The sequence below is a fragment of the Trachemys scripta genome, chromosome 3 (assembly GCF_013100865.1).
Source record: "Trachemys scripta elegans isolate TJP31775 chromosome 3, CAS_Tse_1.0, whole genome shotgun sequence".
Lineage (NCBI taxonomy): Eukaryota > Metazoa > Chordata > Testudines > Emydidae > Trachemys > Trachemys scripta.
This window is the reverse complement of record NC_048300.1, coordinates 117,396,736-117,409,081: the sequence shown is the minus strand read 5'-3', so window position 1 is coordinate 117,409,081 and position 12,346 is coordinate 117,396,736. Positions and strand designations below refer to the sequence as shown.

Sequence of the window (12,346 nt, the reverse complement as noted above, 5' to 3'; positions counted from 1 at the left end):
TTTATCCCTGGTTGAGTGTAACCTTAAAGCTATAGATCTGAATGCTGCCTCTATATCTGCTTATAGACTGATTGTGAGTCAGAGCTGAGCTTTCTATTGTCGGCTGAGAATTTGTTTGTGTTTCACAGAAGCAGATCAGCTAAAACTTAGATAACAAACCAAAAAAATTCCACCTCACTCCTGCCACACTCCAAAATGAGACTTGTCAGTCTTGTAACTCAACTGTTCAGAGATAAGCTTAACTGGTAACTCTTTTCCTTACCAGCCAATACACCGAAGACCTTTGGTTTCTTTAATTTTGAATGGTAGGAAAGCACCATTTTCTTGTTAATAGAAGAGGACTTTGTACCCTTTCCTATTTATTTTTCTGTTTCTAATTAAATATGAACACCGCTGAGAAGGGCTTAGCTAGCAGTAGGATTAAATAGCAAGGATGCAGAAAAGAGAGCTTTTACACAGTAGAGAGATATTTTCATTTATTCAACATTCTTCAAACAATAAGAATGATGATTAACCCCTGCTCAGTCAGAAATTCAGATTCCTAGGAAGCCTTGATAGAAAGTGAAAGTTTTATTAAGTCAGACTGAAAGAATATCTAAGGTCAAGGCTGCTGTGGGGGACGAGGAGGAGAATGATGGGGGGCAGGACAAAAGGGGCCATTTGACCTGAGTCCTCCCCTTGAGAGGGCCCCCAAAATGATGAAAGGTAGGAGCTGGATCAGGGATACCCCTCCCACTAACAGTGGGGCCAGAGCTCCAGGAGAGGCAGGGCCAGGCGTGGACTCCCAGCTCTTTGCAGGGCAGCATTCCCCCATCCCCTCAGGGAAGGTAGTAACCCCACAGGCCTGGGCCCTTCTCTCTTTTTAACTCTTTTGTCTCAATGATAAAGTTTTTTGGAAGGGTGAAGGCCTCAATTTAAGATTTTGCCCTGGGCCTCCAAAACCTCTGTGCAACCCTGTCTACGTTTGGGTGCATTTTGAGAGTCTCACAACAAAAGCTGTGAAACAAGAACTGATGGAATTCATAATTTCTTCTTGCTTGTTTTGGAATGGTAACTTTCTGAGGATCAGACTATTGAAATAAGACAGAGGAGTGGTGATTTTGAGCATGAATTTATAATTGTTCCTACATGGTAGATGCTGCAAATGTTTGGTTTGGTTTTAAAATAATTTTCCGCATTCTTGTGACTGTGTATTACCACAGTGATCAAGGAACAAAGCTACCAGTATCAAACTGAAGTTAAGTAAACTCCTTAATGCCAATGTGTAAGGTGGCTGAAGATGTCAAACAAGTACGTAGTCATGCTGTCCGATTCAGTTCTAATACCAATGAGCACACAAGCTCAAAGATTTAAGAAAAAAAAAAGTACTTCTGTTCATCACAGGCTTTTTTTGAATGTGATAGGGGCTGTGTAACTAATTAGAACGTGGTATGTTTCTTTCTTTCAGATTTACCACTGGATTATAGATTTACCCGATTTTCCTCAAATAGCTTGGAAACTGCTGGTTACTATCCGAAACCTCCGAGGGCATTATTATCAAATGGTGAGCCAGTGACTACAAAATAGATCATATTCCACTTTTTCTTACATACCCTTGTAGTCCTTAACTAAATGCTGTCAGATGCTAATTGGTGAAAATACCATGCAATGCTCCATAAAATCAAGTGATGAATTTAAAAGTGGACCCACATGCAGACTTGCTTGTTACTGTAGTACAACTGGAACAGAGGAGCACTGAGTACTTATGTATACATCTTCCTACCAAGCTACCTATCAGAAGTGCATTGAAACTAATTCATCCCAAATTACATGCTAAATTCACACCATTTTGAAGGACACTGTCTACATTCCCTATTTAAGGCCACAGCAACCTCCACTGCTACAGCAATTCATGAGAGAGCTGATTGAGGAGGGCATAAAAATAGGACAAGAACACACAGTATCAAATGCTGTTTATGATTATGTTTACAATTAAAATCTAACTTATACATAAGATAAATTTATCTTTACCTAAGTCCCCCCATTATCGCAGGATCTGAGTGATATAATACACGCAATCTATAATACATTTATTGTCTCAACACCTCTGGGAAGGAGGGCAGTGCTATTGTCCCCATTTTAGAGATGGGGAACTGAGACACAGCAAGACTAAGGTCCACATTTTTAAAGATATTTAGGTATTGCTCTGCTCAGTGTTGCAAGTCTACATGTCTTAAGAGCCTAAGTTTTATTTTCAAAAGTAACTAAGGCACTTAGCCTAAATTCCATTGACTTTCAATGAGAATTAGTCTCCTAAGTCACTTCGGGCATGTCTACACTGCAATTAGACACCTGAAGCTGCTCTGTGCCAGCTGATTGGGCTCTAGGGGCTCAGGCTAAAGGCCTGTTTAATTGCAGTGTAGACATTCAGGATCAGGCTGCAGTCCAAGCTCTGGACCCTCCCACCTCACAGAGTCCCAGATCCCAGCCTCCAGCCCAAGCCAGAACATGTACACTGCAATTAAACAGCCCCTTAGTGTGAGCCCAAGTCCGCTGGCATGGGCCAGTCATGAGTTTTTAATTGCAGTGTAGACATACCCTTTTGACCAGATTTGTAAAGGTATTTAGGCATCTAAAGCTGCAGATAGGTGCCTAACGGGATTTTCAAATGCACATTGTCACCTAACTCCCATTTATCTCAAAAGCAATCAGTATAGATTATACCAGTTGCCCTAATGAAATAAGCCACCCCAGCAATAGGAATTTTTTGCTGGTATAAATGAATTTACACTCGACGTTTTGTCAGTATAACTGTGTTGGTCATGGGTGTAATTTTTTGCAAACTCCTAATGGACATAACCATGCTGGCAAAACTTTTAAATGCGAGGCTAGCCACTGGACCATCCTTCTTCTCAGTCCAGAGTAACTAATTGATATGAGTGGAGTTACTCCAAATTTACCCTGGTTTAATAGCCCAGAATTTGGCCATTTATTTCAAAAGCAACATGCCTGTCTATATCTATAACTCCCAGGCACAAGGCAGTAGCAGAATATCGGATAAACTTCCTTAGAGGATTGGATGGCTATTTCAATTAGCAATAATCTTTCACTTCTAGACTTCCGGTTTGAAACAAACAACTGTTACGTTGTTATCTTATGTCTGCCTGATGGTCTACATGGAATAAATTAATAGTCTGACTCCAGTTCCCTGCATGTTTGCATTCCCACAGGATAGGAATTTCATATGCAGAGATCAGAACACAAAAAGAAGCATTAAATCTTTGTTACACAGAAATCAGCCTGAACTATCTTGTTTCTATAACATAGAGATATTTGTTTTAAATTTATCTACTCCAGTGTTCCCACAAGATACCTGCACCTTTTCAGTTAGCTGTGTGCTTAGCACTGATGGGTTACCTCAAGTTATACCTATAAAGAAAAAAACAAAAAGAGTTTAAAAAATAAAGAAAACTAGAAATGTATCCCTTATAGGAAATATGGGTTATAACTAAAACTGAGATAAGAGAGTTCTGGTCTCTAAAAGTGCCCTGCTGCTCCCTGTAGCCTATAGGCTAAAAAGCTAGCAAGGCTGGGTTGTTACTTGTTTCTCTTTAGGACCTAATAATCCCAGTAAAGAGAAGAACAATGATGTTCAGTCTTCTTCCCCCATTCCACTTTCTCTCCCCCTCCAAGGGGTCAGATTTTCAGATGCTGTAAACTGGCATAGTTCCTTTGGGTTGAGAATCTGGCCCCAAGTCTACATATTTTCTGTATTAAGTAGAGATGGACTCAAGCTAAAATCTCAGACCTGGAACTATGTGATTGTTTGAAATCCAAATCTGGATCCAGATACTGATTTTTCAAATGATTTCTAATTTTATGGGCCAAACCAGTATCCTAGCACCTTCAAGCTTTCCATGTTCTGATTTGAATTTTGTTGCATGGTTCCCTCTCTTGGGTTTTAAGCATATAGAGTTATAATCCTTAAAACAATCATTGGGTCTCAATGTCTCAACGGATAAGTAGTATTTCCTCATCTAGGAAATAGTATGTGCCAGTTTCCAAACAACCTAAGTGTGGACTTCACCCTAAGAAACACACACTTCTGTGCAAATGTGGACTTGCTTAGAAAGAGAGGCAGTGGTGGCTAATGATGGAGACTGTCAACACCCATTCACTCGTGCCTCCTGCTGACGATGAGCAGATGTACACAATAGCAGAAGCAGTGGTGAAACAACAGAGAGTTGCTGCCGAGCATGGCTTCAGCTATGGTTACATGGAGGAAAGAGAGAGGACCATACTGCCTTCAAGGCTAATGGTCTGGGGGTGGGAAGGAAAGAGTTTGAGCAGATGAACCTTGGGAAGGACAGTGGAAGGTCTGGAGAATAGAGAACTCTTCAGGGAGTGATATGTGAGATGGGGAGAAGAGAGTCCTGGGACCCAGTGACACACTTTGGAGAATTTCTCTTCTATTTCAAGTTTTGTTTTTTAACCTGTAACTTGTCAAATTTCTGTGGAATCCAGTATGAAAGAATACTGCAGAATGTTCATAAATTCAGTGTCCACATTACTGGCTTCAGTATCTGCAGGTGGACGCCAGGGTGATATGTTTTAATACCTAATTAAAAATAAAGTATCTGGTTGTATAAACTTGAAAGTCACAGCTTTGCTAAATAAAACCTCTGTCAACCTTTGTTTTGGTATAAACAATGTCCATTTGAATTTGAAAATAAAGATAATTTATTTCTGAACAATTTTCTCTGAAGTCACGGTACTTGATAACCTAACAACAACAAAAGAAAGATGAAATCATTTAAAAAAGTGCAAGTAGATTTAAATGCTATAACCCTAACATGGCACAAATTGTCGTGCTCAAAATGCATATCTGGATGAGCCAGTGACCAAGGCCCAGTGGCCACCAATGCAAAATAATACCTACGAGAAGTCAGTTTTAACTTCATAAATGGAACCCACTCATTGTTGCTTATTGAATTAAGACTTATTTCTGGTAACTAAAGTTTTATTGGAGAAAACCTTTCAAATTCTTAGTCAGTAAAATGTATTCAGATAAACATTTTAGCTGGCTTGCTCTTCGTTTGTTTTCCCCCCATGTCCACTCCTGGGCACAACAGGTTCTTTGGTTGTTGAGAGCTCCTGAGTTCCCCAGCTATAGAGTTTGCCCTGCAACTTGAGGGGGAAGCATGCCCTAAGGCAGCAGCATCCAGGCCAACTCCTAGGGGAATTTCCAGGGGCAGAGTCCATGGCCAAAATGCTCAATTGCAAGTGTATAAATCTAGAATTTAGCAATGCAAGTCAAAGCTGACATTAACCCACCACCTCTGCCCAGCCCATCTCTCATACTTGGGAATTGGGCTATGGGCTACGATGTGATGGGACTACAGCATATGATCAGGGTCTGTCCATGTCCCAGTGGTGTTGGGTTTCTATCCATTGATGAACATGTTGTATAGTCCAAAGATGTATTCCTGGCTGACAGCTCAAAAACCTGGGAGCCAGGAGGTGAGTCTTAATCAGGCTGATGGTTACTACCTCTCCATTGCATTCAGGGGAAAATGGAAGAGAGAAACGTTAACCTTATCACCTTGACCACATAATGTTGCTCCTTACTTGTAATAAAATTTAAAGGAACTCTGTTCTGGCTTCTAGTCTCTGGGCCTGGCACAGGCTGGATCAGCCCAGCCTACAGCCACTTTACACACCATGTAATTATTGGCTAAGACTAGGTCACCAGTTAATGAGATGGCAGTAATTCAAAGTGATTAGTCTGCCTTTTCCATAGGGAAACAGCACTTCTTCTATAAGCAATGTCATAAAGAAACCCCAGCTCTTCTTTCTAGGAGCTCTAATCTCAGGGACCCTGAAACTAGCCCAGGGTATGATAACTTCCCACTGACCTATAAAAAAAAAAAATAAGAAGAAAAGGAGCTTCCATGCTTGGCCTCTTCTTGAAGTTTCTCTCTTATCCTGGGAATGCAGTTACATGTCCTGGGTTTCATTAAACTGTTAGCCAATTTGTACCCTTATACAGGGCCAGCTCCAGAGTTTTGGCCGCCCCAAGCAGCCAAAAAAAAAAAAGCCGCAATCGCAATCTGCGGTGGCAATTCGGCGGAAGGTCCTTCACTCTGAGCGGGAGTGAGGGACCGTCCGCCGAATTGCCGCCGAATAGCTGGACCTGCCGCCCTTCTCCGGAGTGGCCGCCCCAAGCACCTGCTTGCCAAGCTGGTGCCTAGAGCCGACCCTGCCCTTATACCGCCAATAGGGAGAGAGGACTTTACCTTCATCACCACACCCTTATTCAAAAAGCACTTAACTATAATGTGCAGTATCTTTGCAAACAATAATGTGTAGATTAAATAGTATTGCTGCACCTTTAAATTTCATAGGTTTCAGATTAAATAATGTGTCAGAACACATGAAATTAAAAGAACAAAGTTAGTAAAGAGATGCCAGCAATCAGAGCCAAACTATTTCCCACCCTGAACATCAATATTGAACTGTCACCACATAGAAGAGGAATGCAGCAAGTGTAAATATACTTCTTCTGTGCATAGTTTGTATGTTCCTCAGTATCTTGTCTTTAATGAGTTTCATTCATACCACTTTTTAGAAAGAAGGAGTTAACCTCTGGTACAAAATAAGGAATAGCCTACAAAATACAACATAGTCGCTATTGATTTGCTATGAAGATGCTGTTTCCCTAGGCAGGGAATCTTTATTTGCAGAAGGACTCCTAAGTGCAATGCTTTGGAAACTGCATATGTTGGCAAAGTTTGCATAAAATCAGTGCCTCAAGGCAGCCAGCTACTACTCAGTCCTACAGAAGGAACAGTATGGTGTTAATATAAAAATTGCTTTGCTCACTTGGCAGATTAAATGGCTTATTTTTTCAACCAGGATCATCTACTTGTTAAGCACATATTTGGAGGAAGATTGTAATTTCATTTTAACTCAATTGGCATTAAGAACTGAAAGGAGACTAGATAAGGATGTCTACAGCTTGCTGGCCTCGCCTTTCTCCACCCCCTTTTCAGTGCTTAGAAAAGAGATGAGAGATAAAAATTGAGGTAGAAGTTGGAATGAATCTGCAAAATTGTTATCTTGGACTATCACCCACATGTAAGCAGCCCTGGCAAATTGTGAAATATTTGTAGTGGTGCCGGAAGGATGTGAGATTGATAGTCAGGAACATTGAGGCCCTCTCTTTCCTACAGAACAGCTACAGACAAGCTGCAACTGTACAGGCTTCTCTGTGCACTATGCCAATTTGCCTCACATCTAACCTAGAGGAATAACTTCCAGGAAGGGAAGTACACTATGTGTTGTTAATGCCCATCCAGTCCTTACCCTCTGTGTAGACTGCCAGTTATTTTAGTGTGTTTGCATACCTGCCCATCAGAATTGCATGAGGACCACTCTCTGCCAACCTGAGCTGGATTTGACCTGCACACGTAAGGGTCAGAGGCTCTACATTCTGTTACCAATCCCTGGAGCCATCCAGACGCCACTAATAAACTGTTTTTCTGAGTAAGTGGAACATCTGACGGCAGATCTGAGACTTCAGTGAACCACGGAAAAATCCATGTAAACACAGAGGTTTGTATTGCATGTTCCTCTTAAGCAGGAAGCAAATATTGCTTTTATTTTCATTTAGCATAAACAGTCTAAATAAATAGGAATAGTGATTAAAAACAGGATAATGAAAAATAAGTTGAAATCAAGGAAGTTAGACAGACTCTGGTATTGCCATTATAAAAAAAGTTTGCATTGTACAATTTAATTGCTTCTTCATAGCACAGGCTGAGGAATCTTCCATGCATAGCTCCAGGTATTAAAGCAAGCAATACTGCCAACATGCCTGATCATTTGCTTGTGTTTATGGCAAAGGTCTGAGGTAAATCTGTTCAGGATATAGTGGGTACCCATGGTATCTCTTTGACAAGCACCGCAAGCCACAAAGCTTTCAGAGTTGACCAGATGTTATTGTTACTATAAAGGCTAACATCTGAGGCCATATCAGCACTATAACAAAGCTATTTTAATCAGCACTACCCCGGAGATCCCACCTGCTTCCTGCTCACCCTCGCAGAGTTCATACATGGTTTTCTCTAATGCTGTTGTGACACAGTTCAAAATACTTATTGTGGGGATAAAAGCCACTTCAAAACCATGCTATGGTTTTGGTCCACTTGTCCAAATTAGAGGGTGGAACACACAAAATGGCAATGGCACAAATGGAGATACAAATTATAAACGTTATATAGAATTCTCAGCTGATCTGATCAGATTCTATCAAGCAGTCAGAAAGTTACCTATTTTGGGGGTTAGCACAAATACTCATCTCTGTACAGAACAGTGACATTGACTTTTTCTCCTAATAAGTTAAAGTACAAAGTAACCAACCATGAAATAGTTTATCCTTGCCAGAGAGGAAAAAAATTGGTGCCTATGTCCAAAGCTTCTATGGATGAGATTTTCAAAAGCATCTATGTGATTTAGGAATGGACTTTCAATAGGACATGTTCTCCTAAATCACTAGTGCAATTCCGAAAATTCCACCCTCCATGCCTAACAAAATTATAGTAAAATTTTCAGAGGTGTTTTTAAAAATCTAAGAAAAGCCTCCTTTCATCAGCTATTATGAATATGAGTGGTTCATGCACCAGTCTCTGCACCGGCCCTGACGGTATATTCTAACTCTTCTCTTGCTGTGCCTCAAAATTATAATTGAGAGATGTAGTTTCCATCCACTATTGCTTTACAGTAGCGTAACCTGAGCCAGTATGCAGAACCATGCACGTCATTCAAAATGAGCCATCATATGTGACAGCAAAAATGCCAATGCAGTTTTGAACTATGTGGGCAGAGGCATTTTATCACAGAATACCGAGGTGATAAACCCTCTTTATATGATATTGGGCAGATCACACCGAGAATACGGCAACCAGATTCCAGGGCAGCACCCAGAGCAGCTGCAGCAGTGATGGAAAGAGCTAACCAGGCTGAACTTCCATTTCCTGCCACTCCCTGATGTGGCCCAGCTCACTTATACCATGGGCAGCCACATAGGGCAGGGACCCCCATCACCTGAGAACCCAGAGACTGCAGCAGCATTGGGCAAGATCACACCTTCACCACCTACAGAGCAGCCTCCTGTGTCATCATGTGTGTGCCCTGCTCATTGCTGTTCACTGGGTGGCCTGATTGCTGTCAGGGAGGTACTTGTGGAGTGCCAGTGGGTAGGTGATGTGAAAATGGAATGGAAACGTGGCTTGGCGAGTGGGCAACCATTTAAAAATGGCTGATGATTGAGGGTCAACAACAGATAACATTGGTGGGCAGGGGGCTCACCTGCCCACCAATATATATATATATATATATTAGTTAAAATAATGAAAACAATGTATTCCTATCAGAAGCCTGCTCACTTTCAGGGTGTGTTTTGCCTTTTTTCCCCAAGCTTTTGTTCTGCCTTTTACAGACCACATGCTTTTGGGGAAGGGTCTTCCTCTGTGTATGGAAAGTCCCTAGCACACTGTGGACCCTACCATGCCTCAGTGGGGCCAGTCAGAATGCCAAATTCAGGACAAACTGCTGAGAAATAGCTTATTCTATCATTAGATTATACCAAGCCAGGAACAAAAGTGAACTTCTGTCTCACCACACTGGTTAAAAAGAAGTAAAAAATGCAGTCTCCTTAGGCATTCCAGCCCTTGGCTCACACCCAGAAACTGGACTATATGATAAATAGTTGCTGAAAACCAATTTCATCAGATATAGGGTCCTTCCAATCCCAACAGATCAGCCACTTAGGTCAATATATAACTCAGATCTTACCCAATAATCATGCTGATGCCAATCCTTTAGTAACTAAAAACTAAAGGTTTAATGATAAAAGAAAAGAAGCAGCATTATAAATGGTTAATAGATCATATACATACAAGTTATTCTTCAGTGTTCGTAGATCAGAATCATAGAAGCGATGGAATAAACTGCTAGTTTGTAAAAGTCTCTGTGTAACTTACCCAAGCATACTGGGGATCATCAGTCTTTGTTCAAAGCTTCCTTTTTAGAAATCCAGTCTATAGAAATAAAGATAAAATGGAACTATCTCAGGGGTTCTTTTAAATCGTTTGCCATGTTCATAGAATTTTACTGTCTCAAACAAAGTTCACAACCTCTGTTTGTGGAAGGTTACTGACCCAAGATGCACTCCAGGGTCACATGCACATATCACATGGTTTGATGACTCACAGGGGCAACCATTGCCCATATTCTTACTGAGGCATCTACCGGAAGGCTTACTGGACGGGTATGAGTTTCTTCTAATGCCCATAGTTAGAGTGGTGTCCTTAATTGGCCATCAACGCACAGTTGTCTGGCCTTGATGTAAATCTATGTGGTGGACATCACCCAGGTATACAACACATGCAATGTTCCCTCTAATTTTTTCCATCTATGTGCCGAATAAATTTTGTTATGTGCATCAAAGTATGTGCGGATGTGCGCCACCAGTAGAAACGAAAAACCTAGATGGAATATATAGTTTTAGAAAGTTACCATAGGGATAATTACAGCAGCCAGGGCAGGTTAGGCATTTTAGAACTCACTACTCAAAGAATTAAATTTAAGTGTAAGAGAAATAAAATTATTCAGGCTGTCGATTAATTGCAGTTATCTCACACGATTAACTCAAAAAAATTAATTGCGATTAATCGCACTTATAACAATAGAGTACCAATTTAAATTTATTCAATATTTTTGGCTATTTTTCTACATTTTAAATATTGATTTCAGTTACAACACAGAATACAAAGTGCACAGTGCTCACTTTATATTATTTTTTATTACAAATATATCCACTGTAAAAATGATAAAAGAAATAGTATTTTTCAATTCACCTCATACAAGTACTGAAGTGCAATCTCTTTATCGTGAAAGTGTAACTTACAAATGCAGATTTATTTATTTATTTTGGTTACACAACTGCACTCAAAAACAAAACAGCGTAAAACTTTAAAGCCTACAAGTCCACTCAGTCCTACTTCTTATTCTGCCAATTGCTAAGACAAACAAGTTTGTTTACATTGATGGGAGATACTGCTGCCTGCTTCTTATTTACAATGTCATATGAAAGTGAGAACAGGCATTCGCATGGGACTTTTGTAGCCAGCATTGCAAGGTATTTTCATGCCGATATGCTAAACATTCATATGCCCCTTCATGTTTCGGCCACCATTCCAGAAGACATGCTTCTATTCTGATGATGCTCAATAAAAAAATAATGTGTCAATTACATTTGTGACTGTATTCCTTGGGGGGAGAATTGTACATCTCCTGCTCTGTTTTACCGGCATTCTGCATATATTTCATATTATAGCAGTCTCGGATGATGACCCAGCATGTGTTCATTTTAAGAATACTTTCACCACAGATTTGACAAAATGCAAAAAAGGTATCGATGTAAGATTTCTAGAAATAGCCAGGGCCGGCTCCAGGCACCAGCCCACCAAGCATGTGCTTGGGGCGGCGCCTGGAGGTGGGGCGGCGCGGCGGGGTGCTCCAGCCGAAAGCGGGGCCGCGACTGCACTCCCCGCCCTCCCCGTGGCGCTCCGGCCGGTCGGGGAGAGTGGAGAGCTGCGGTGGGCTCTCTGCCCTCCTCCCAGCGCTCTGGCCGCCGGGGGCTCTCTGCCGGGGATAGCGGAGAGCCCTGGCCGGTCGGGGATTGCGGCCTGCAGCCAGGCTCGGCGCCCTCCCCTGCCGCGCTGGGGGAGGGTGGCTTTTTTGCCTAGGGCGGCAAAAAAGCCAGACCCGGCCCTGGAAATAGCTACAGCACTCGACCCAAGGTTTAAGAATCTGAAGTGCCGTCCAGAATCTGAGAGGGATGTGGTGTGGAGCATGCTTTTAGAAGTCTTAAAAGAGTAACACTTTGATGTGGAAAATACAGAACACAAACCACCAAAAAAGAAAATCAACCTTCTACTGGTGGCATCTGACTCAGATGATGAAAATGAACATGCGTTGGTCCGCTCCGCTTTGTATTGTTATCAAGCAGAACCTGTCATCAGCATGGACACAGCCTATGGAATGGTGGTTGAGTTGTATGAGTCCATGGTGCCCAGGCTCCAGCAAATTCAGGGCCAGGGGGGCTCTGCTCCACCAATGCTTGGAGCCGGGTCTCTCCCCCGCGCACCTCCCGCGAGCGTCCCTGCCTCCCCTGGGCAGTGGTCAGCTGTCCCCTGCAGCTCTGCACTGTTCTCCCTCATGGGCCACAGCCGGCTACAAGGGAGCAGCGCCGGGGGCAAGCAGTGGCGGCTGCCACACCTGCAAAGGGAGGAGGGAAGGAGGT

The 12,346-nt window shown here is 42.0% G+C and overlaps 1 protein-coding gene across 1 annotated transcript in view; it reads left to right on the top strand.

Annotated features, from left to right (window-relative positions):
* The window catches only part of NT5DC1 (5'-nucleotidase domain containing 1), a 277,652-nt gene that overhangs the window by 218,543 nt on the left and 46,763 nt on the right, over positions 1-12,346 (top strand). Inside the window, exon 12 of the mRNA XM_034765827.1 lies at positions 1,448-1,543. Within this exon, the coding sequence (XP_034621718.1) occupies positions 1,448-1,543 (96 nt within the window). The remainder of the gene's footprint in view (positions 1-1,447; positions 1,544-12,346) is intronic.